Here is a 26256-nt window from a genome sequence, read left to right as displayed (position 1 = left end):
TGAAAAAGTAACAAAATGGGGACCAGGTGAGTTTCTTGACCAGGGGCACCAGTGTCAGCACTGAGAAGAGCCTCTCCCTAGTAGCCAGTGGCACCCAGAAAAGGGCCTTCAGAGAAGACCTCACTGTTTGGTAGGCTGATGATGGGGCAACTGAGTAATCTAGGACCACTCTGGTCCCAAGCTGTGTATGGCTTTGAAGGTAAGCACTAGTACTTGGAATTGTGCTTGAAATGGACTGGGAACAAGTGTGGCATCACCTATGCCTGTGGGCAACTTGGAATTCCATTAACCTCTGGAGGTGAACTGTTGGAAAGGGTCCACCACACCTGTGGAGGGGAGCAGCCTTCCTCAGTGTAAATGGCAACAAAAAGTTACCAGACGACGATGAAGCCATAAACAGGAATTCCCTACTTGTGTAAATGAGAAGCATTTATTTGGCATAATCATGGGTCAGTAGCAATGTTAGAAACAGAGATGAAAGCTAGGAGCTAAATGGCACCTTAAACCTAGGATATGGGCACAACAACAGAACATCTAGGTGCACTTTTTTATAACGAACGCAAAGCTGAAAATGAATTAACTGCAGCTGAGACATTATGTTCATTTTTCACGTGGTCTAGTCCTTCCCCTGCCCACCCCCCTAATATTCTTAAGTGTATCGGATCTCTTCTTCAGTTTTCAGAGAGTAGCTGGAAATGGGGAGGCAGAAAAAAACTCCTTTCCTTCCACTCTGCAGTTTTAATCTGAAATCCTAGGCCTAGTACTGTGCCCAGAGCTCAGAAACTGCTCGTGCTAATGAAATTTCCTGTCGCAAAATGCATCTAGAACAATGGGAATTTCAAACGCTGGTCAGTCATGGCTTAAAAAACTCTTGAGCACCTCAAATCATGTAAAAGAAAAAAATCCCAGAGGTGAATCGTGATTCTGTAGTATAATGACTGTGTAAGAAAGGACACGGGTGGCGCTGTGGGTTAAAGCCTCAGCGCCTAGGACTTGCCGATCGAAAGGTCGGCGGTTCGAATCCCCGCGGCGGGGTGCGCTCCCGTCGTTCGGTCCCAGCGCCTGCCCACTTAGCAGTTCGAAAGCACCTCCGGGTGCAAGTAGATAAATAGGGACCGCTTACTGGCGGGAAGGTAAACGGCGTTCCGTGTGCTGCGCTGGCTTGCCAGATGCAGCTTTGTCACGCTGGCCACGTGACCCGGAAGTGTCTGAGGACAGCGCTGGCTCCCTGCCTATAGAGTGAGATGAGCGCACAACCCTAGAGTTTGGCAAGACTGGCCTGTACGGGCAGGGGTACCTTTACCTTTACCTTTAAGAAAGGCTTGAAATCATGTGAATGTTGTGTAGTTTAATTTTTGTCAAATATTGGGGTAAAACAATTACTTTTTAATATTCATTAATTAGGCGGTTTGCTGAGGCTCTTCATATTGATGACAGTTCTGATCCTTTTAATGTCCGTGCCTCTGTACCCAAGTACAGTGATAGCTTGAAAGAAGATGCAAGGTATGTATCGTTGTTACTTAGTGGTTTGTGTATTCTCCAGGGACACATTGGTAGCCCTTTGACTTCAGTGTCCAGAGGTTATAGCTGGAGAATTGTTTTAATGTTAAAATTCTAGCTGGTCTAATTTGCAAAGGTTTTATTAAATGGTCATACTGATAAGTGCCTCTTCTCCCCCATACATGATAGGGAAATTTGTTTGAATGTTTCCCTCTTTTCTTGCGAGTTCTCCAAGAAAATAATGGTGGCATAACTATGTTGTTAGTAGCATGTTTAGTACAGTTGTACCTTGATTCGCGAATGCCTTGTTACTCGAACGTTTTGGCTCCCAAACTGCAAACCCGGAAGTGAGTGTTCCGGTTTGTGAACGTTCTTTGGAACCCAAACGTCCAGTGTGACTTCTGATTGAGTGCAGAAAACTCCTGCAGCCAATCGGAAGCCACACCTTGGTTTGCGAACGTTTTCAGAAGTCGGGTGGGCTTCCAGAACGGATTCCGTTCAAAAACCAAGGTACAACTGTATATTGAACATAAACTGTGGGTGGGGGCATAATTTCATGCCTCAATGGAGCACATGGACAATGGAATTCTGTACTCTTCCCCTGCCTAGGGTTTCCCTTCTGTAGCTGATTTTTCTTTTACACATGTTCATTTCCAGTATTGGAGCTGGTTTCAGCTAGGAGGAGCACTGTGGCGAGAGGAAGCATGTGGAGGAAGGTTCAGAATCTCCATTTCAAATTGATTTAAGATGTCAGTGCGGTTTATGGCAGCTATGAAATTGGCAAGTGCCATATTAGTGATAATTAAATAATTAGGGACAAATTCATGGCGGAGAAATCTCTGAATGGCTGCTGTCCACAGTGGCTTTGTTCTTCCATTGTTGGGCAGAACAATCTTTGGATACTAGTTGCTGGGAATCACGAGGAGGTAGAGTGCTGTTGTACTCAGTCCTGCTTTGGGGGTTCCTGTAGGCATCTGCTTGGCCACTTTGAGAAGGCGATGCTCAACTAGATGGACTGTTAGCCCAATCAGGCTTTTATGTTCCTAGAGAGCCAGTGTGGTGTAGTGGTTAAGAGCAGGTGGACTCGTAATATGGGGAACCAGGTTTGCATCTCTGCTCCTCCACATGCAGCTGCTGGGTGACCTTGGGCTAGTCACACTTCTTTGAAGTCTCTCAGCCCCACTCACCTCACAGAGTGTTTGTTGTGGGGGAGGAAGGGAAAGGAGAATGTTAGCCACTTTGAGACTCCTCTGGGTAGTGATAAAGCGGGATATCAAATCCAAACTCTTCTACCTGGTGCTTTATTTGTGATTCTCACTGTCCTCCATTTGAAGGCACAAATCTGCCCACTGGTCCAAAGAGGTTGGTGACTTCTTGGGGAAAAAGCAGTGAACGATATGTATGATGCTTACTCTATCAGAATTTAAATGCAGTGTGAATGTTGAAACTCATATATACTTTTTTTTTAATTGACCTTGAGAAAAAGGAGAAAATGTCAATTGTGGCTTTAAAATGAGGCATAATGAAATTGGATTGCAAGTGAGAGTCTGAAACCACTCACAGTGTATCCTGTGTGATTTGTGCTGGGAAAACACTGGTGTATTTCAAATGCTATGTATGGATAGCAGCAGTCCTCCTCACATTTGTCATACAATTCTTCATTATTACAGGAAAGATTTAAAGTTTGTCAGTGAAGTTGAGAAAGAAATGAAAGCCCTTGTAGAAGCAGTAAATAAGGTTAGTAACGGGGGAACCTTTTATTTCCTGTTAATTTTTTGAAGTGTACATACGTTTAAGCCATGAACAAAACTAAAATTTATTTTGTAAGATTTCTTAAACTTATGGGGCAGAGAGAAATATGTATATATGATGCCCATATGTACATAAACTTGGATGCTATAGATATTTTTATTATTGCAATTAACAGTTGTGATTCAAAGAAGTGATACATATTTATTGTAGATAGTTCATTCTCTAGTCATTCAGATTAACACATAACACAGAAACTACATGCTTCATTCTTCTCCAACCTTCATGAAAGAAACATATAAAATAAACATCTCTCTGTAATCCAGAGCAAGCATACAAAGAAGAGCCATTGCTTCCCGCCCATGAACAGAGAACACCGCAGAATCATCCATGAGCTTGCTCAGGCGTACGGCATAGAGAGTGTGAGCTATGATAACGAACCAAAGCGCAATGTTGTTATCAGTGCGGTGAAGTATGTTGTTCCATTTTCTTGTTATAAGTTGCAAAATAACCTCCTTAACAGACACTGTGATATTTGCATTTGTTCTATTTAAGCCTGTTCTGTTTTTACATTTGCACTGTGCAAACATCTTGTGCGTTCTTTGTGTGCCACGTATCTCAAAATAGCGTTTTGTGTTGTGGAGAGGAATGTGTCCTCATGAACATTTCTGTTGTTGAAAACGTTCCTCATTTATATATATTTTACATATTTGAATTCTGTAATAGTTGGCATCAAGTCAGATTTTCATATAGAGCAAAAGTCAGCATAAGCACCATTAGTTAGTTAATCAGTCTTCCTCCCAACCCTCATTTTTATAGACTTTGTAGACTTGTGTGTTGTCTTACTGTGGGAGCAAAGAGGAGGGACATTGTTTCTGTCCATCAGTATTAGCTTGGTGGATGGGGGTTTTTTTGTTTCTAGTTTTCTCTGTATAACACAACTACTCACTAGTATTTCCAAATAACGCAGGACGTTAAATGAAAGCATTATCCTATCCTGCTGGGGTTCTTGTGTGAAGCGAGATCTATACAAAGGACGTGCTGTCCTCCCTTGCTTTCAAAACCCATTTCTTTTGAAAATTTGGATATAGAAGTGGCTGTGAGGGAATGAGAGAAAGGGAAATCTAGTCGCAGCCATGTAGGCATCCTTTGTCAAAGCTCATTTATATTATGGCTCTCTTTCTCCAGAGGGAAATCAGTTTGCCCAACAGTTACTCTGACTTCGCTGCTTACCAAGGAAAGGCAGACGAGGCCCCCACCACCTATTCCTCATCACAAACAATCAGAAAAGTAAGTACTATTGCTTTGAAATATTTGTGCTGTATTTTTTATCAGTGTGTTTTCTGAAATAAGATACATACACTTACAAATGGGCAAGCTGGCAATGCAGCCCAGTCTGTCCTACTGCCGTAGAAGATAGAATCGGGATATAAAATGATAATAACAGATTGGAGAACTGGGCCCAAGCTAACAAAATTAATTTCAGTAGGGGCAAATGTTAGGTTCTTCACTTAGGCAGGAAGAACCAGATGCACAAATATAAGATTGGGGGCACCTGGCTTACTAGCAGTACATGTGAAAAGGATCTAGGGATCTTAGTGGACCACAAGCTTAACATGAGTCAACAGTGTGATGCAGCAGCAACAAAAGCTAATGCTATTCTAGGCGGCATCAACAGAAGTATAGTGTCCAGATCAAGGGAAGTAATAGTACCACTCAATTCTGCCTTGGTCAGACCACACCTGGAATACTGTGTCCAATTCTGGGCACCACAATTTAAGAAAGATGTTGACAAGTTGGAACGTGTGTAGAGGAGAGCAACCAAGATGACCAAGGCTCTGGTAACCAAGCCTTATGATGAACAGTTGAAGAGTTGTGTATGTTTAGCCTGGAAAAGAGGAGACTGAGAGGAGATACGATAGCCATCATCAAGTATGTCAAGAGCTGCCACATGGAAGATGGAACAAGCTTGTTTTTTTCCTGCTCTGGAGGGTAGGAGTCAAACCAATGGCTTAAAGTTACAAGAAAGGAGATTCCGACTAAACATTAGGAAGACCTTTCTAATAGTAAGAGTTGTTGGACAGGGGAGATGACGTTTGGGTGTACTTTCCAACTGTACCATTCTGTGATTCGATGAACATCTGAAGGGCCACATCTCCCCTAACCTTTGGTCTATGGCTAGACACTGTCTCCCAAAACCTTGGAAAGACTCCCTCAGTTGATGCCCCAGTCATTTCCAGCCATAGCCACAGCACAAATGTCTTATCCTGCACACGCATGTAGTTGCACAATCAGGAAGTGGACTTTGATTTTGAATCCTGTCTTTTTATCTGTAAGGCTGCTAGGTATCAGTGCATTGACTTGTATTCTTCTGATGCAATATTTGCCAGAAGAGTGTTCCAGAAGGTAGTCTCAGTATGAATCCCACTATAGTAAAACATTACTGAAGAAAGCAAAATTTAGTTTTAATTAAGAACGGGGTAGGGCAGCCCGCCCCACACTTAAACAGGAAGCACACACGTTCATGTTGGTTGTTTGGGAAGAGCAGGACTTAGCATTTTTTGTGCAGTCCACACACCCTCACTAGGTGTCTTAAAATGCTTAATTTAGTGGGATTACCTTCTTTCCTTTTGTCATCTTTTCGTTAGCTCACCTTGTTACCTTGTTGTAACAGTGCTTAGTCTTACTCTTCAAGTTTAGGAGCTTCTCCAGGTTGCAAGCATACTCAGGGAATGGAGGGGAAGCACTTCCCTTTAACATAATTTGTAAGGTGACTCTGCCTGCTGACCAAGACCAAGGTGCTGTTGTGTCAGTCCAGAATGCCCTGCATTACTGAGAACTCCAAAATTTGATTTTTACCTGAAAGTATCAGATTTTTATTTCTCCTTCCCCCCATTCTGTTTTAATTTCAGGCACGGGAATAGCAGCACAGAGAGAGGATTCAAAGAGGAGCCTGTGATTGACTACTTTGATGTACAGGACTGAAAAGATGAATGTGAAATTTGTGCCGTTGAAAAGTGGAAGTGATGCTACCAATCATTTTTTCCGTTGAAACGCTTTGTACTCGTTGTATTCAAAGTACATCCTGGAAACAGCAGATGAAAAGAAATAGCTTGTCATTCTTTAACCCTCTCTCTGTGTGTAACCAGCTTTGGGGTGGGGGGAAACGAACATAGAATGTAAGTGCAAGTTGTATGTACCTCTCAACAGCCTGCGTCTGACGCTGCAAAACCTGTAGTGGTTCGTAAGGACAGAAAAACAAGTTGGCATCTAAGGTAATCTGCTATAAAATATAATGAATTATATCTCCTATGTAAGATAAACTTTTTGTCTGGGTATAAGGCACAGTGAAACAATAGCCCTATGCAAGCTGTCTCCCCTCACTCATGCAAAATTGCACCCACCTTGTGTGATTGGCAGCCCCGCCCTCTGCCATCAATGAGCTGGGGAGAGCCCAGAAGCAGGAAGCTTGTTCCCTGTATGATCAGAAACACCCTGCGCGGTCGGGGCCCTAAATCATTCTGGGAGTATAAACCTATAGTGCTGGCTCTTTGTTTTAGACCTTCCCCCAACCCCAGTATGGATACAAGCTGGAAGGCAAAGACTCAGGGATGGACAACAAATGCATCTGCAACAAATCCTTAAAAGTTTTCAGCTTAAGGAGACAAGTTAATTGAATTCGTGAAGTACGAAATTAGGGATGCTGATGTATCCAGATGAAATGATGAAAGCCAGCTTTTCAGTCAAAGCATTAGGAGGCGTAGTCCCATAGCAATTTGAACTTTGTGCAGCCTAGAAACAGTAGGATTGGTGAGTCAGTAAGTTTATACTTTTTGTATCTAAACTTGAGTTGCCTTTGCCATAAGTCTAATGCTGGATATTTTCAGGTGGTAAGTGTATGGAGCTGGGGATTTTTTATGTCATCTGTAGGTTCCTTTTTGGGGTTTTTTTTTTTAATGGAAATGAGCTTATCGGTTATTCTTCAGTTAGGGTAGCATGTAGCCTTATGCTTTGCGTGTAGCGGTAACAAATAATAATAATTCTTTTGCATTTTTATCAGTGGCCAGACAGCAATTGAATATGGTTACTGTACTTGAAATGAGATATAAAGCCACCTTATTATTTCTCCTCCTCTTCCTCTTTGCAAACTGTGGCCCATATATTTCCTAAACATTCTTCCTGTTTCATACCCCTTCCTTTTGTGGACAGCTTCCAAGCTACAGGAGTGCCCACATGGATGCACCTTACTAAAAATAATAGTGTGTAAGGATTTTAGGTGAGGGTACTGTTTAGTAAATTTTACTTAATTTGTACCCTGCCTTTCCACTAAATATGTGTTACGGCATTTTATCAGTATGCAGGGGAATCCTGAAGTGGCTTGGACTATCTGTATCTGCCTTGTGAACACGTGCAAGTATCCATTCTTGGTGCATTATGATTTAAATTAGTGGAATGGTTTGTAACAAGAAAAGAGGCCAAACCCACGTCCCTAGTAGAATTTTTAAGTTCCTGTCGCACAGAGACATTGGGTTAGTGGCCCTGCAGCACAGACAAGTGATTGTTCCTTATATTACACGTTTATTATTATTTAAATACCAAAAAGTTGAGCACAATTGCGCCTTTCCCACAGAACCTTAAAGTAAAATGCACTTCCTTTCTGTACATGGAGTGGAGCTGTGCTTCTGGCACCCCTATCCAGTGGTTGGTTTTCCTGCATGGTAGGGATTTTGCACTCGGTAAAAGTTCTGATGCCCCCACCCCAAAGACATGCACAAAATAGGTGCTATGTTACAGCTAAAATCACATGAATGCAGAAGGGATTGATCAAGACTCAAGTGGAAGTGCAGCTCTACATTCCTCCAACCAGTACAATGTACTTCTGCTGCATCACTACACAAGAAGGATGTAGCTGAACATTTTGAACAGAGCCCATAAGCACAGAAACGTTTATTCCTATTCATTACTTAGCTGTTTTCATTTATGTGGATAGTGGTTTTTAAGTGACTGGTTCTGCTATTGCTTGGTGAAAAAGTGCCATGTATACATTAAGGGATTAAACTGGTGTTTGTTGGTTTTGTAACATCTCAGCTTTTAAAAAATTGCCATTCTCATTTTATTCACTTCTCATTTGGTTTTTGCACTTTTTGGTGATCTGAGAGGGAAAAGTCTAATTGGAACAAGTTTTTCAAACTTCTCTTTTGCAATTATAAACAGGGCATTTGGATCCATACATGCAAACAGTGCAGGCAGAATTTTAGGACTGAGGCTTAGTAATAATTACATATTCAAAACTGCTGAGAATACTCAGTGCTTTGTGTGCATCGATTTATGTGTAATCTAAAGTTGTGAAAATTGCTATGGAAACCATTCCTAATGGCATTTCTCTTGATGTACTTCATGATGAATTAAGTGAATTGATTTATGTTTGGTTTTTAATAAGTTATTTGTCAAAACTTTATATATATATATATACATACACACACACAACTTGCTTGCTTTCAATTCAGTGGTGTAATAAATTACTGACTTTATAAATTTGTAATATAAAACTGTAATAAAGTTCAAATGGATCTTGTCCATCAGTGTTCTGACACCATGCGAATGCTCCTCCAGCTTTAGATCAATATCTTCTATCACCATTTGCAGAAAACATAGCAGTGGAGGACTTCGGGCTTTCTAATTTCAGCGGTGCCCTGTGCAAGGCCAAAATTTGGCACCCTTTCCTCCACCTCTCTCCTTCCACTCCAAGTCATGTTTGCGGCACCCGCTCAGCTCGGCACCCAGTGCAGGCAAACCGGTAACACACCCCTAAAACTGCCTCTGATCATAGTTCAAACTGATTAGCAAAGCCTAAATTCAATGCCTCATTTGTCCTGACAGCACTTAATATTTAGCCTTCAGGAGCTGCAGAGCCTCTGGCCACTCCAATGCAAGAGCCATTCGGATTTTATTAATCAGGTTCCCATGTCTTGTCCGTTTCACACCTTTTAAATTAGGGAAGACTCGCCATGCTATGCCAGTTTCAACAGCCTCATCCAATAGCACAAAAAAGTCTGTGTCTTTTGCCTCTTTTAGATCATATTTGGCCAATTTGTCCCTTTAGGTGCCTTAGCATTATCACTTTACTAGTAGCTTTTCACAGTTTATATCAAACTGTTTGCTTGGCGAATATAATAATATTTATTTATACATACATACATACATACATACATACATACATACATACATACATACCCCGCCCATCTGGCTGGGTTTCCCCAGCCACTCTGGGTGGCTCCCAACTGAATATTAAAAACACAATATTTTAAATATTTACCCGTGGTTGCTGGAGACTTGGTTTCAAGCTACCATTAGGCTTTCTGGCACGCCATACCATTTTTGCATGATCTTAAAACATTCATTATTTAATACTATCCCATCGATTCTCCTCTTGTATGATATTAATCTACCCCAATAATATTTATAAAATTCCACAGTTGTACCCATTGCAGCAATTTCTCTCATTATAATTGGTTGTTCCAGGAAGGACTAATCCTCCTTTGTTGGAGATAAACCATTTACATGTTTCTGATAGTTAGAATTTTGCTTCATTGTTTTTTTTATAATTCCCCCCCCCCCCCCATAATAAGCAGCAGAGTTTTATTTCCTAATCCTCACAACTCTCTGCATTTGTGCCGTACCTCCACCTAGTGGTCAGTATGAAAGTAGCAAAGAATCTGCACTAATTTGTTGAAATTTGGATGACAAGCGAAGTCACACATAGCTGCAACCCTTGATTCAAACAGAAATCAAACATTGCTGTGTGTCTCTTGGTTCTAGCCTGGCTTAGATTTTAACACTTGCTGGATCCAGGGATGGAAGGATCTCACATACAGCCTATTTCACCCCCTGCAAACCATAACACTTATTTCAAATTCAAGTGATACAGACTAGCATCAGCTAGTCACCACGGCTCTCCAACACCCCCAAAGAAATGGGGTGGAGGTGGATTGCAAACTTTAGACAACCACCTTAGACAGGAGGCGGGCAGGTGTGGAGGACTCCCTGGTCCTGAATGGGGTAACTGTGCCCCTGAAGGATCAGGTGCGCAGCCTGGGAGTCATTTTGGACTCACAGCTGTCCATGGAGGCACAGGTCAATTCTGTGTCCAGGGCAGCTGTTTACCAGCTCCATCTGGTATGCAGGCTGAGACCCTACCTGCCTGCAGACTGTCTCGCCAGAGTGGTGCATGCTCTGGTTATCTCTCGCTTGGACTACTGCAATGCTCTCTACGTGGGGCTACCCTTGAAGGTGACCCGGAAACTACAACTAATCCAGAAGGCGGCAGCTAGACTGGTGACTGGGAGCGGCCGCCGAGACCACATAACACCGGTCTTGAAAGACCTACATTGGCTCCCAGTACGTTTCCGAGCACAATTCAAAGTGTTGGTGCTGACCTTTAAAGCCCTAAACAGCCTTGGTCCAGTATATCTGAAGGAGCGTCTCCACCCCCATCGTTCTGCCCAGACACTGAGGTCCAGCACCGAGGGCCTTCTGGCGGTTCCCTCACTGCGAGAAGCCAAGTTACAGGGAACCAGACAGAGGGCCTTCTCGGTAGTGGCGCCCGCCCTGTGGAATGCCCTGCCACCAGATTTCAAAGAGAAAAACAACGACCAGACTTTTAGAAGACATATGAAGGCAGCCCTGTTTAGGGAAGCTTTTAATGTTTGATGTATTACAGTATTTTAATATTTTTTTGGAAGCCTCCCAGAGTGGCTGGGGAAGCCCAGCCAGATGGGCGGAGTATAAATAATAAATTATTACTATTACTATTACTATTGTATTATATGTGCACCAAGTTGATCCAGTTTGAAATGCACAATGCAGAGTTCTTTGTGAAAAGGGGATGCAAGGATGCCAGGATAAACAGCCAAACAAAATTTGAAGCTTTCATTTGCAAACCAGATGTTACAGAAAGGTTCTCTCCCTCATGAAAAAAGTAGCTCTGGGAATGAGGAATAGAAATTGGAGTGAAGGAATTAGCTGACCTCGGCTGACTAAACCTTAATTCATATATGCAAAGGATGGGGTATACTCTGTCACACATACACAATACCAAGGAACCGGGCTACGGATCTTATAAAAAGCAACAATAGGAAGGTGAGGACTCAGAGAAGGAGAGGCCTTTCTGAATTTGCACCGTTTCAGTCTTCTCATGTAGTTGTAATTAATTTTTTTAACTGATCCTCTTGACCCTCTCAGGGGAATGGATAGGTTTCCTTGCACGTTGCTCCTTCGGGGCACAATAATACCCAGATCAAGCAAGGACCATTTGGCCAGCTCAGAAATACTCTGCTAACTCGGCCCCAAAGGTCCATGATGCGGACAGCAGACGCTAGTCCCTCAGAAACACCGCCAGAGTGCTGCAGCCTCTCTGATTTGGCTACCGAGTGGGATGGAGAATAAAAGGAGCCGTTTCTGAGGGAGAGTGATATGATTTGAGGTGGGAGATCGGGGTGAACATTGGGTTTGGCTGAGGGAGAACCGGTTCTGATTTGGGTTGGACATCCGTGCTGAGGAGACTACTGATAAGCAAGAGGAACGAGCCTTGCAGCTTAGATAGAAAGTTGAGTGTCTGGGGAAGGTATACAGACAGGAGTTAAATGGAGGGTGTGCCAGAAAAGTTTGTTTTTTCTTTTTCCCTGCCAGCAAATGGTTAGCGGACAGCAGCTTATAATCGGCTGGGGTTCCAGCAGGAGGGGTAGTTGAAAAGGAGAGGATTTGGAGAGACAATTCATAGTTTTGGGAGTACGTTGGGATTGAGGTTGGGAGAATAGATTGGGAGATAGGAAGCAAGAGGAGAGAGAGTTGGTTCTGGGTAGAAACATCCACTCTGAGGAATATATCAAAAGCTAGAGAAAGGAGACTCTGAACTTAGTGTGAAGGACAGTGTGTGGTGTCCTGTAAGAGTAATTAGGCCAGTAATTAACTGGGAGGCTGAGGCTGAGCCAAGAGAAGTAAAAGCTGTGAGGATACAGTCTACTTAGGACTCATTCCAGTCAGGAGGGGAGAGATTCTTCTACAAAAAGAGAAGATCCCTTGGGTCTGTTATTTGGAGTACCTCAGGAGTAGGGTTGTCTAATGGACAGGAAGTACCACCTTGTTTAAGAACGAAAGTATTAAGTGGTAACAGCTGCGCAACAACTGAGGAAACACATTATAATCTGAAGTAGTAGTAGTAGTAGTAGTAGTAATAATAATAATAATAATAATAATAATAATAATAATAATTTTTATTTATATCCCGCCCTCCCCAGCCGAAGCTGGGCTCAGAGCGGCTAACAACAGTAAAATGATAAAACATTCTAAAATCATTTCATTATAAAATTAATTCCAATCAAATTAATGGCAACCATTTGGGCTAGAAGTTCTGTGAGGATTGCCATAGTATCCTGTGTTTTACCCACTTGTGTCATAAACTTCCTTTGTTAAATAAAATCTTTATTGTTTATTTGATCAAATCCTGCCCGAGACTCCAAATTATTAAGTTTTCCCTGACACAAGTCCGCCCACAAGACAATCTGAGGTAGTTTGTGGGAATTTGTGTTCTGTGAGGTGGGTGCACTATACAGTGGTACCTCGGGTTACATATGCTTCAGCTTACATACGCTTCAGGTTACTCCACTAAGCCAGAAATAGTGCTTCAGGTTAAGAACTTTGCTTCAGGATAAGAACAGAAATCGGGCTCCGGTGGCACGGCGGCAGCTCTGGCGGTGTGGCAGCAGCAGGAGGCCCCATTAGCTAAAGTGGTGCTTCAGGTTAAGAATAGTTTCAGGTTAAGTTTGGACCTCCGGAACGAATTAAGTACTTAACCCGAGGTATCACTGTATTTAAGTGAGGGCAGGCCCAACAGCGCCAGGGGGGAAAGTGCTGTTGCGCCATCTTAGTGAGCTGAGTCTGAGGAGAGGTAAAACCTGTGGGAATACAGGCTACCTGGGTCACATTCCTGTCAGGAGGGGAGAGTTCTTCTAGGTAAAGGAGACTCCTATGCCAGTAACAAGGGGTGAGGCGATCCTCTGGGTCTGTTATACTCATCCGAATACCTCAGGAGTGGGTTTGCTAAGAGAGTGGGTAACTTGACAAAAAGTACTCCTCACTCGTGAACAGTATTAAGCTGTGAAGGAAGCTGTGCCGTGTCAAAAGAAGTCCACTGTAATAATGAAGTAAAGGAACGAGAGTGAAGCAGCAGAAACTTGAGTCAAGCATTTCACCACCTATTCTAGAAACCCCTCTGTTCTCGAACCCAATTAATAAATAATAATAATAATAATAATAATAATAATAATAATAATAATAATAATAAATCTTTATTGTCATTGCCCCTTCTCGGGGCCAACGAAATTACTTGACTGCTCCATAAAAACACTAATTAAACAATACAGTATAGTACAGTATAATAAACCGTGTTAAAACCTGAAGCACCTGCCCAAACTAAGCGTAAGGACATAGAAAGGAGTAAGAGAAACTGAAGAGTAACAACTGATTTTGAGTAAAGGGAGTTAAAAAGAGATGCTGTGCCTGTACTACCGTGTTTAAGCCTGAGACATCCTTGTATTTAGTTTAAGTAATTTAGTTCTACCTGAAAGAATATGTCTCCTGATACAACTTTGTTTCACCAACTTCTTCTTTTTTTTTGTAAATAAAACTTCCCTTGTTGGATTAGCTCATGGCTGAATCGAGGATTCCCTCACACAACACACAGACACACACCTGCCACCAGATAGCCTGAGGTAAATTGTAGACATTCATTTAATTGGTGTACCATGAGGTAGCAGTTAGGAGAGAAAGTCGGCTACAGATTAGAAAGACGAAGGGAAACAGTGCCAGATTTTCCAAAATTATGAGTATTGCCAGAGGCCTGTAAAAATCAAAACAGGAAAGGGACTATCTCTTATTCTACCAGGTTTCCAGAATGCATCTTTCCTAGTTATACAAAAGGCTCCAAATATGGTTTCAAAAAGTTCCAAAGAAGTGTAACTAGGGAAGTTTATTCATCAGCCTCACCTCACAATATTTGTAGTGCTGCGGTTTTTGTGCAAACTTCCTTAACCACAGCTAAGGATGAGCAAAGCTATCAATTTCTGTGTTTCATTTTTATAGCTTTAAATTCTGTTTGTCACATTTCTGCATCATATATATAGACTGCAGCATAACAGTACTGAATAACAAAAGAAAAAATAATATGTTTATTTGCATATATCTCCATTCATTTGCATATCTCCCATTTTTTAACGAAAGTTTTCATGAAAACTCATCAGCATTTGATCTTTTATCCTAATAAACATATTTTGTTTGCAATTTTGTCTAAGATATATTTATTCAAACAAGTTCCCCTAATATAATGCGCCTTTTCACTTATACAGTGGTACCTTGGGTTACATATGCTTCAGGTTACATACGCTTCAGGTTACACACTCCGCTAACCCAGAAATAGTGATTCAGGTTAAGAACTTTCCTTCAGGATGAGAACTGAAATCGCATGGCGGCGGGATGCCCCATTAGCTAAAGTGATGCTTCAGGTTAAGAACAGTTTCAGATTAAGAATGGACCTCCAGAACGAATTAAGTTCTTAACCTGAAGTACCACTGTATTCATTTTTATATACAGGTGGCGACCATTTTAGGCATATCCAAATCATGCATGATCACTGACGTGCTGGTCCTTTTGCACCTGGAAGAGGGTGGAATGGAGACAGAACGGAATGGGGTGCACTTATGAAAGCTCCACTGTTTCGTGTGGGGTCTGAGAATGGAACCCCCATGTGTACACTTTATATACATTTTCCCCTAATGTATGCATCATGTACACCTTTTCGAACTGAAGAATCATAGAGTTGGAAGGGACCCAAGAGTCATCTAGTCCAACCCCCTGCAATGCAGGAATCTCATCTAAAGTATCCATGACAGATGGCCACCCAATTCTTCATTCAGAAGCGCACTGCAAAAATTTGGAGAAGCAAATTTCTAAGGGTAGCTGCAATTTGGTTCACATCTTGCTTTGGGAAGTATAAATCAGATAAATTTGCAGGAAAATATGTACCGAACTGAGTTTCTCCCCAATCGCTAACCACAGCTAATGGACATATTCCCTTAGGCACACAATGAATATAAATATGATGCAATTCAATTTAAAACTTTATTGAATAGAGGAATCAGCATAGAAAATTTATACCAAACGTTATTTCTTTATGTTTCAGGACTATGTTACTAAGGAAAAGAAAAGAGCTTTTCTGCCCCTAACCAATTACTTGGTCACTTTATTTATTGGTTGATTCAATTGGTTTTGCCCATGAGTAGATTGTGGTTAATGCACTGTACTCTGGTAGGGGAAGAGCAGGACCTGCCATTTGCAATAGCTACTGTATGTCTCTCACACACTTTCTTTCTACTTGGGCATGGTCTACTTGTAAGCAGTGGCAGTAGCTCAGCTCATGATACCTCCCTAACTAGCTAAATCTACAATGGCTTGGTTAAGTGGTGATGGTGAATCAGGACTAGGAAGAGGCAAAACAACAGGCGAAATGTTGTTCATCTTTGGCTGGCTGAGAGATGGGTAGTGCAGCAGACACACTGAAGTCTACTCCTGCCCTGAGGTTCACCAGCTGAGCATCTTAGTGTCTAAGGGAGAGGATTAGTGAGTAGTGAACTGCTCAGGCACAGGTTGCTGAATGGAGCAAAGTCAGGTAGCTGTTGCTATCACCACCAGCAGATGGGTCTGTCTGCGCATTTGTGTGCATGAGGAAGGATGTTTTGGGGCAAATAGATTAAGTCTGTGGTATATTTTAATGTTAAATGTTACAAATGTTTCCTTCTGGAAATTTTAAAAGCATATCCTTGTCACTAATTTTTCCATGATGCATTTTTGGATGAATAGACAGTTAGATGTATCTACTCAGCCAATTCAGCATGTCCTTCCTTGCTTCTTCAATGTAAGGTCTGTCTTGAGGGTTAATATCTTCCCTTTTACGATGTACAAAACCATGAGTTTGTCCAGGATATATTTTCACTTCATGATCAACTTTGCATTGCTGTTTCAGCTTCTGTTCAAGGGCAGTGACCTGCAACAAAAAAATATATCCTCACATTACTGGTACTGAAATAATTTCTTTATGAGATTGCCAGAGTTCACTTGTCACATCTTGGAACAGAGACAAAAAAAATGGTATAAATATATGACCTTCAGATCTCCAAGAGAAATATCAACTAAGCCAGCCAGAAGAGCCAGCATACTCTGGATTTCGGATAATTGTAAGCCATTCCCCACCCCCAAAAAAGCATTTTCTTCAGCAAAATTTATACACCAGGAACATTGCTCCTGATTCAGGAACTCAGTTTTTGAAATAATGCCTTACTTGGTCAAGAGGAATTACTTCATCTTTCTCTGCAAAAATGAAAAAGGTGGGGTTCATCAGGTTGCAACTGTCCTCTGTAAATTTGATCACTCCTAGAATGCATTCAACAATAAAAGTTACATTAAAACGAAGCATGCCAAACACTTTCAGTAAGAGTGCAGTATTTAACATTTTGCATGCAAATCCTTTCATATATTTTTATTTTGCCAAAGGTTCAAAATCAGGGATGAGCAACGGCATATTTGTCTCCTTAAAGTGAATCCCATATAGACAAGGACTTGAAGAGCGAAAGGACTGGTCAAAGTAATATTGATGTTGACAAGTTTGACTTGCAGGTAAATTTCAAGTCAACATCCCATGAAATATTTTGATCTGGTTAAGTTAGTAAAATGCATCCTTTCATATTGGTGCTCATGCAAAGCCTGACATTAAGCACCAGTTTATATGTGGTGAGCTATACAAAATAATAGGCTCCTAATATTGACACGTCGGGACGCGGGTGGCGCTGTGGGTAAAAGCCTCAGCGCCTAGGGCTTGCCGATCGAAAGGTCGGCGGTTCGAATCCCCGCGGCGGGGTGCGCTCCCATTGTTCGGTCCCAGCGCCTGCCAACCTAGCAGTTCGAAAGCACTCCCGGGTGCAAGTAGATAAATAGGGACCGCTTACTAGTGGGAAGGTAAACGGCGTTTCCGTGTGCAGCTCTGGCTCGCCAGAGCAGCGATGTCACGCTGGCCACGTGACCCGGAAGTGTCTCCGGACAGCGCTGGCCCCCGGCCTCTTGAGTGAGATGGGCGCACAACCCTAGAGTCTGTCAAGACTGGCCCGTACGGGCAGGGGTACCTTTACCTTTACCTTTAATATTGACACATGCTCTAATGGACGAGTGTCCATTAAAGGAAAGTCCTATTGAATCAAACAACAGCCTATCTGGTTCAACATTCTGGTTTTTTAAGGTAGCCAGTCAGGTGCCTCTGGAAAGCTCATCTGCAGAACATGGAAGTAATATCCATCTTTGATTGTTGCTCCCATGCAATTGTTATTCAGCGGCGTGCTGCCTCTAAACATAGAAGGTTCATCCAAGCAAACAGGCTCTTGGATATGCCCAAAATATCTCTTGGGATCCTCAGAATGATTAAAATAGCTTAAAATTCCAGTCATTTAACAGCACATATGGAGCAAAAGAAAAGACAAAAATGATTTCTGGTGCCTTTCAGGTACTGAATGAATGTAATTTCAGAGAAAAATTATAGGATCTTATAATAATCAGAGGTCTGTGGTTCCTTCAATTGTTCTGGCAGCTATATTCCAATAAAACCTCCTTCTAAAAGATTTGCTTTAGGGTGGAGTGAAAGGAAAATAGGAATCACTGAGCTAGCCTAGAATAAGTTTAGAGTGGTGATGAAAAACCAGGCATAACTATTTCAGATGAGGAAGTACAGATTAGGTGATACGAGTTGCATGTGAACAGCTTCTGTGCAAAGTATAACAGGGATATATTTTCTAAAACCTGGTGCAAGTGTCAAAAACATTGTGCTGCAAATAAAAGCATATTCTGGCCATTATTTCTAACGCACACAGTGATATCAATATTCTTATTGTAGCTACACATACCATAGATGGATACGCCCGCCTTAAAGATAGAATATTTCAACATCAGATGATGTACTGCAGCTCCACCCCAACAAAATCCAATGACACCTATCTTCTTTGCATTACATTGTTCCTTCAGATGCTGCAAGACAACATCCGTTTCCCTAAAGCACAGAAATATAAGTGAACAAAAAGGCACCAGTGAAAAGACACCCTTACAAGGAGCCCTCACAAATTTGCACAATGTTGAGAATTTAAGGGTATAAACAAAAAAAGGCTTAATGGGGCCAAAGGACTGCTGCAAACTTCCTTTGTAACTAGTGGCAAATTTGCCAGTAAAGTCTTTTGTTAGGGAAATTATAGTTAATTTGCCCACAGGCTTAAAAAATGGCCAGAGACACATTTAGAAAGTGAGAATAATATTGGCAAAAGGCATTTGTTTCTTCCTTATCCTCTTTGTGAGGGAAACTGCAGTTTTTTAATAGAACAGAGAAAATGGCAGAGGGTAAGATTGCCCTGTTGAAAGCTCATTTTTTTTGTATGCGTGGAGGGTGCTTCTTTCGACATCTGATTTGGGGCAGAGGTTTGCTTTTTGTAATGTTTAAACTCTTGGTCTCCACCTACAGTCAATATTTTTTTAATGAAGTCAGATATTGCAAAGCTCCTTTAGGACTTTAGGACTCTCTCTTCATCCAAAAGAAACAAAACTCCGGCAATCGCCGTACCCCGTAAGTTCTCACGATCACTTGAAAAAAGTATCATTTCAGAATCCAGCTGTGTAGCTCAGGATCCAACTGCCATTCAATGATTTGATGGAATGGAAAGACAAAGCTGGGTGCTATACTTTTATTCCAAATCTACAGATGGTCCCACGCAGTGGTTTTGTGAAGATGCAAAACAGCATGGGAAATGGTGCAACGTTGTGACACCTTTGCAAGCCAATGAACATGGGAAAAACAAGCACAGATTAGTGTCCTTTAAACACTCCCAACCCAAGAGGTTGGTAGAGGATAATCCCACGGCCAATGTTTTTTTGTATAGATCTTTAAATCTCATTTTATAATGTATATAAAACAGAGAAAACTGTTATGAGAACAGATGAGAATTAAAAGTGGATAAAGAATACAATAATGAGAACAGTTGCATATGGGTAAAAAAATAACAAGCTCCAAGTAAAGAATATTAGGGCTAAAACCCAAAAAATCTTGCCCTAATTTACATTCCCACCATAAATGATAATATAGCCAATGGTGCCGAACAGTTTTATCAGAGGCCAAAATCTGCAAATCCTCTCTCCACGCGTACAGTTTAATCTGATCAATCATATCATCAGCCTCAAAAATCCACAGCAGGAATCAGTGCTTTTTATCTGGGGGTACATGGGGGTACGAATACCCCTAAACATTTTGTGAATCTAAGTTTGGCCACATTGAGGGGCAGTATTTCAATATGAGTTGGAAAATGAGAGTACCCCTAAACATTTTTTAAGGAAAAAAAGAAATTAACTTAAGCCCTTACTTGTTGATATTCTTGGAATCTCGTGTTTTTAGCCAGTCATCGAATGCAGACCAATCATTAGATAGCTTCCAAGGTTCTTGTCCCTTATAAAAGTCTGGACAAATTGCTCTGCATAGAAAATAAATTTAAATTCATTTTTCAAATATCACAGCACTGGTATAAATACAACTAATCCAGAATATGACAGCTAGACTGGGAACAGCAACTGGACCCATATAACACTGGTCCCAAAGGATCTGCACTGGCTCCCAGCACGTTTCTGAGCACAATTCAATGTGTTGGTATAGACCTTTAAATCCCGAAACAGCCTCAGCCTTGTACACCTGAAGGAGCATCTCCCTCTCTATTGTCCAGTCTGGGCACTGATATCTAGATCTGAGGGCCTTTTGGTTGTTCCCTCATTGCGAGAAGTGAAATTACAGGGAATCAGGCAGAAGGCAACTACAACTAATCCAGAATGCGGCAGCTAGACTGGTGACTGGGAGTAGCTGCTGAGACACTGGTCCTGAAAGACCTTCATTGGCTCCCAGTACATTTCCGAGCACAATTCAAAATGTTGGTGCTGACCTTTAAAGCCCTAAACAGCCTCAGCCCAGAATACCTGAAGGAGCGTCTCTACCTCCATCGTTCAGCCTGAACAATGAGGTCCAGCTCTGAGGGCCGTCTGGCGATTCCCTCACTGCGAGAAGTGAGGTTACAGGGAACCAGACAGAGGGCCTTCTCAGTAGTGGCACCCTCCCTATGGAACACCATGCCACCAGATGTCAAGGAAATAAACAACTATCTGATTTTTAGAAGGCACCTGAAGGCAGCCCTGTATAGGGAAGTTTTTTTAATGTTGGAGGTTATAGTTTAAGAGAAACAGTGTGATGTAACCAGAAAGCAGGGAGAAACTGGAATGTGTCCTGCAGAGCAAGAGAAGCTGGTGCCTTTTGTGGTGCTGCTGCTGCGAACTCTTCCAATATAGGTTTCAGGTTGTTTATATGTGTAAATCAGGGTGGCCGAATGTGTATTCTCACTTGCTCCCCTTGCAATTTCTTGTGGGTCTCCAACATATACTATTAATCAGAATAGGACAGAGAGCCTTCTCAGAAAGCAGAGGGCCTTCTTGGTAGTGGCGCCCTCCCTGTGGAACGCCCTCCCTTCAGATGTCAAGGAGATTAAGAACTACGTAACTTTTGGAAGACCTCTGAAGGCAGCCCTGTATCGGGAAGTTTTTAATGTTTGGTGCTTTATTATGTTTTATATATATTCTGTAAGCTGCCCAGAGTGGCTTGGATATAAATAATACACATTTACTACTTCAGCTAAAGGTAAAACGTTTAGTCAAGCAAAGTATTTTTGAACAACTACATCAGCTTGCACTTTGCATTCACAATTCATAATGCAGAAATATGTCAACTGAAAGAGATAAGACTAAGAAAAATAGAGACAATTTCTCACGTATATCCATGGGATGCGAGCATATCTGCTATGTATCTTGTGTTTGGTAGCTGCCATCCAAAAATGTCATGAATCACAATCACGGCTTTGTCTGTGCTGTGGGAGGGCTTGTTGATGTAGGCCTTGATGTGCCCAACAGAAATTTCTTGCCCATGCCCTTCATATTCAAATTTGTCTCCAATGTCACACGGGCATGGTTTTTCTTCATTAGCCATCTGTAAAGATGCATAAAGGTTAATGTAACTAAAGTTTAATAGAAATAAGTCTGTATACTCTACAGTTGCTGCAGGGCGTTGTTGCGAGTCTGCACGAGTGCTCTGTGACGCATAAAGGTAAAGGTAAAGGGACACCTGACCATTAGGTCCAGTCGTGGCCGACTCTGGGGTTGCAGCGCTCATCTCGCTTTATTGGCCAAGGGAGCTGGCGTACAGCTTCCGGGTCATGTGGCCAGTATGACTCAACAGCTTCTGGAGAAACCAGAGCAGCGCACGGAAACACCATTTACCTTCCCGCCAGAGTGGTACCTATTTATCTACTTGCACTTGGATGTGCTTTCAAACTGCTAGGTTGGCAGGAGCAGGGACCGAGCAATGGGAGCTCACCCTGTCGCGGGGATTCGAACTGCTGACCTTCTGATCGACAAGTCCTAGGCTCTATGCCACCCACGTCCCACCTGTGATGCATAGAGTCAGATAAAAACATATCAGATACATCAAAATTATCAAAAGATCAACTCACAGATTCCAAGAGGAATTGCTGATTTTTAACTAGGGCCACCAAAAATGGCACAATGATTTTCTTGGCACTGTGCTTTTAACTTTTCTTAAAGAAATCTTAGGGGCTTGCACCTTAAATCTCTTTCTGTGAATGGAAAAGTGTTCACGTTCTCGGAATGAGGCTTCCCCCATCTCCCCTTTCCCTTCGTTGTCTCTTGCAACCTCTGTTAATCAGGTCTTCTTTAAACTTATTAACTGGGTTCTGGGGTCCTATATGGAAGGAACAGTTCCACTTATTGTATGAACCAAAGTTTGCTTTCAGGAAGCCATGATGCTCAAAATATGCCTAAGTCAAAGGCTGGAGGAGCAGAAAAACATCCTTGAACACATGAATCATTCTTCCTAACACACACACACACACAAATCCTAGATTTTTCTTAGGCTTGTTTCTTTTCCCCTTTTTTATTTTTCCTAATCCTAATGGGTTGTTTTTGCTCAGGAATCTTCCAAAGGAAACCTCACTGGAGTGATATGGACCTTTGATTCATTATTCCCCAAGGCCCTAAGATTTTACTTTAAAATCTTAAGTACCTTTTCCTATGTTGTTTTAGAATATAAGAATGCCTTTATCATATCATGATTTTTTCCTTGGTACTTTTGCTCTTTAATTACCTGGAGGGAGGATGCTAGGAAAATAATTGCTTTCTTATATACCTTACACAGCTAATGCAAATAGCTTTATATTTTTCTATCTAGTGCTTATAATACTCATAATGGTTTCATTTATTCATGTAATTTGTGTTATACAATTCTATTACTTCTATATCAATTACTATTTTAAATGCATATTTATTATTTTTCACCATTTGTCACTTGTTTGCAGATAAATTTCTAATTCACTTTCTTTTGGTGCGGTTCTGGCTTTTTGGTCATTATCCATATGCTCATTGGAGTCAATTAATATAGTTTGAATTTAGGACCTGTTTTTCCACACAAGTTTGGGGACCCTTGGGAATTGTTTCTGTTGGCTAGAAATGCAAGGAAGGAGGGTGAAAATGTGACTGGAAGACCTGCCAATGTGCATAAAGTGAGCGGCAATCCAAAGATTGCAGAAATATACTGCTGAATTCAGTTGGGGGTTACTGGCAAGTACTTACAGCCTAAATCATACCAAAGATAGCAAGAGGCCAGGGGAAACACGACAACTATTATGCAATCTGGGGTGACTTTATTGATTATGCAAACCATGAGGCATATGGTAGAACAGTGCCTATGATCTTTAGCGCAGTTTGGCATTCATGAAGCACATATTTTAATCACTATTTTTTTCTCCTTTCGTCATGCCTTTGTATAAGGTAAAGGGTAAAGGGACCCCTGACCATTGGGTCCAGTCGTGGCCGACTCTGGGGTTGTGGCGCTCATCTCGCTTTATTGGCCGAGGGAGCCGGCTTACAGCTTCCAGGTCATGTGGCCAGCATGACTAAGCCACTTCTGGTGAACCAGAGCAGCGCACGGAAATGCTGTTTACCTTCCCACTGGAGTGGTACCTATTTATCTACTTGCACTTTGACGTGCTTTCGAACTGCTAGGTTGGCAGGAGCAGGGACCGAGCAACGGGAGCTCACCCCGTCGCGGGGATTCGAACCGCCAACCTTCTGATCGGCAAGTCCTAGGCTCTGTGGTTTAACCCACAGCGCCACCCGTGTCCCCATGCCTTTGTATAAAACCCTGCATACCAGAATTGCTGCTGATGCAATCTATCTTTTTCTTTGTGGCCAACAATGGATGTTCCTATGCATCATTTCATGTTAAGATTGTGATGGTTTTAGCATATACACTTCGGCAAAGCTCTGTTGGTGTACTTGGGAATGACTCTCTGATGTTAGTTGTTTCATAAATACAGTCATACCTCATGTTATGTCCGCTTCATGTTACATTCTTTCAGGTTACATCCCGCGGCGACCCGGAAGTACCAGAAAGGGTTACTTCTGGGTTTCGCCGCTCACACATGCACAGAAGCGCAAAATGATGCCACGCGCATGCACAGAAGTGGCGAATCGCAACCCGCACATGCACAGATGCGCTGCTGCAGGTTGCGTTCTTCTCGTGTTGCGAATGGTCCTCCAGAACAGATCCCGTTCGCAACCAGAGGTACCACTCTGTGTGTGTGTGTGTGTGTGTGTGTGTGTTAAAGAAGTCAGAGAGGCTAAAGAGCAGAATCGAATTATTTATCTTTGCAGTTTGTTCACGGCAACAATGGAACAGCAGTTAATGAATAACCCAAGATCTTGCTTGTGCTGGTCCCATGATGTCCTTGTGATAATTTTAACCTCTTCGCAGACATGGTATTTTCTCACACAGTTAACAGTCACCAAACAACATTTCTTGGGGTTTCTCCATAGTGTTCAGAATTCTTTATGTCTTTGCACAGGGGTCAGCAAACTTTTTCAGCAGTGGGCTGGTCCACTGTCCCTCAGACCTTGTGGGAGGCCGGACTATATTTTGAAGGAAAAAAATGAACGCATTCCTATGCCCCACAAATAACCCAGAGATGCATTTTAAATAAAATCACACATTCTACTCATGTAAAAACACCAAGCAGGCCCCCAAAACAACCCAGAGATGCATTTTAAGTAAAAGGACACATCCTACTCATGTAAAAACACGCTGATTCCCAGACCATCTGTGGGCCAGATTTAGAATAGGCAATTGGGCCAGATTCGGCCCCTGGGCCTTAGTTTGCCTACCCATGTGTTTGCACATTGATTTTGGGAAGTATACTGGAGCCCTTCCACCAACCTTAAAATGGGTAGTACCGACATGCAATGAGGAAAATGGGACCCCTAGCTGGGAAAGATGGTGCATCAGATGCTGTTGCGAAAGACCCCAGCTACTCTTATTATTACAGAATGCTTCATCGTGTGGCCACAAGTTAAGTCTGGGGCCAGGGCACGGGGTACAGTCCAGATCTAGCTCCAGAGGGTGGCAAGTCTGGGCATTTACTCCACCTCAACAGTGATATAATTTTCGCTTTGCAGAAGAGTTCCCAAAAATGTCAGGATCTATGTGAGATAATAAGGGATGCGGGTGGCGCTGTGGGTTAAACCACAGAACCTAGGGCTTTCCAATCAGAAGGTCGGCGGTTCGAATCCCTGCGACGGGATGAGCTCCTGTTGCTCGGTCCCTGCTCCTGCCAACCTAGCAGTTCGAAAGCACGTCAAAGTGCAAGTGGGTAAATAGGTACCGCTCCAGCGGGAAGGTAAACGGCATTTCCGTGTGCTGCTCTGGTTTTGCCAGAAGCGGCTTAGTCATGCTGGCCACATGACCTGGAAGCTGTACGCCGGCTCCCTCGACCAATAAAGCGAGATGAGCACCGCAACGCCAGAGTCAACCACGACTGGACCTAATGGTCAGGGCTCCCTTTACCTTTTTATGTGAGATAATGTATGGCCTCCATGCTTGCCTTTTTTACAGTTAACGAAGCTCATTGAAAATTCCAAGTCTGTGGGTTGCCAAAATCCTGGAGCTGGCGCTGCGTCTCTCCGCCAATAGAGCTACACATTTTGAAATAGATGTGGTTAAATCGAACCTTACTAAAAGTGCAGGAGAACCGATGAGCAAGCTGTTGCCGTCAGTTATTTTTATCAAGGCACCATACACTCATGAAGGCATCTCTGCCTCCCTCCCACTCAACTTCCTGCAGAAAACACTTTGGCATATCACGCTGGGACTCTTACGTACCTGGAATTCCAAAGTTCTCCGTTTTCTTTTCTTCTGGGAGGTTAGAAAGGGTTATTTCCCAAAGCTGTGAAAGATTTTTAAAAGGGAAAAGAAATCAGCTTGTCTGCTAACGGGTGCTGCAGCTTCTCCCACACAGCTTCCCTGAGTGGGCCTGCTGCAGCCTTCATGAAAAAGAAAAAAGAGTTTGCTTATTACAAAACAGCACCAGAGGTGACCCAGAATAACCCAGCTAGGAAGTGGGAGGAGGCTTGAGCTCCTCCTCCTCTGCTCTTCCAATCCTGCTTTAGCATACACTAGTCTTCTCTGTTTCCTTATTTATTCCTAACCCATTCAACTGTGCACACGAAACGTAAGAAACGACATCTTGCCACAGCTCTGCTGTTTTTGCTGTTAAAAAAAAACTATTCTATCTCACTAGTTGCTAGTTACTCACTAGTACTTTATTCTATCTCATTAGTTGTGAACATGTGTATGAACTTAACAGTGCTTAGCTTATTTTTTTAGTTGCTCTTCTGCTCATGTTAATATTGTTTTATAGTTTATAAATGCCACACTGATTTGTTAACCGTATAACCTTTGCTGCAATTGTGATGTATAGCTTATTTTTTAAG

At 42.2% G+C, this 26256-nt stretch overlaps 2 protein-coding genes across 5 annotated transcripts in view; one reads left to right on the top strand and one right to left on the bottom strand.

Moving 5' to 3' along the window:
- The window catches only part of NFX1 (nuclear transcription factor, X-box binding 1), a 34421-nt gene extending 25597 nt beyond the window's left edge, over window positions 1-8824 (top strand). For 2 of the 3 annotated variants that reach the window (XM_053397178.1, XM_053397176.1), the window contains 5 exons: window positions 1405-1503; window positions 3171-3237; window positions 3576-3721; window positions 4438-4539; window positions 6162-8824. In XM_053397178.1, the coding sequence (XP_053253153.1) occupies window positions 1405-1503; window positions 3171-3237; window positions 3576-3721; window positions 4438-4539; window positions 6162-6234 (487 nt within the window). In that variant the 3' untranslated portion in view covers window positions 6235-8824. The remainder of the gene's footprint in view (window positions 1-1404; window positions 1504-3170; window positions 3238-3575; window positions 3722-4437; window positions 4540-6161) is intronic. The other variant, XM_053397177.1, reaches the window with a different exon arrangement.
- A 6580-nt stretch (window positions 8825-15404) lies between these two features.
- LOC128417932 (carboxymethylenebutenolidase homolog) lies at window positions 15405-25840 on the bottom strand. Of its 2 annotated transcripts, XR_008331622.1 has the most exons (7): window positions 25646-25840; window positions 21189-21403; window positions 19746-19853; window positions 18249-18391; window positions 16640-16731; window positions 15601-16345; window positions 15405-15494 (listed from the first exon to the last, which is right to left on the bottom strand). XR_008331622.1 is itself a non-coding variant. In XM_053397174.1 (6 exons), exons 2-6 carry the CDS (start codon window positions 21401-21403, stop codon window positions 16166-16168), a joined length of 738 nt encoding a protein of 245 aa, XP_053253149.1. In that variant the 5' UTR covers window positions 25646-25840; the 3' UTR covers window positions 15405-16165. The 2 variants fall into 2 exon arrangements, 1 of the variants encoding a protein (XP_053253149.1); XM_053397174.1 differs by having other exon boundaries at window positions 15405-16345.
- Window positions 25841-26256: the final 416 nt, after the last annotated feature.

The sequence above is a fragment of the Podarcis raffonei genome, chromosome 7 (assembly GCF_027172205.1).
Source record: "Podarcis raffonei isolate rPodRaf1 chromosome 7, rPodRaf1.pri, whole genome shotgun sequence".
NCBI classification, from domain to species: Eukaryota; Metazoa; Chordata; class Lepidosauria; order Squamata; family Lacertidae; genus Podarcis; species Podarcis raffonei.
Note: the sequence above shows the minus strand (reverse complement) of the source record. Positions and strands in the feature narration are given on the sequence as shown.

Excerpts from the sequence above, each read along its gene's own strand:
- LOC128417932 (XM_053397174.1), bottom strand. The coding sequence starts at position 21,403 with ATGGCTAATGAAGAAAAACCATGCCCGTGTGACATTGGAGACAAATTT. Across the intron at positions 16,732-18,248 it reads GGCGGGCGTATCCATCTATG|GAGTGATCAAATTTACAGAG; the intron begins GTATGTGTAGCT and ends AATGCATTCTAG. Across the intron at positions 16,346-16,639 it reads AAGTAATTCCTCTTGACCAA|GTCACTGCCCTTGAACAGAA; the intron begins GTAAGGCATTAT and ends TTTTTGTTGCAG.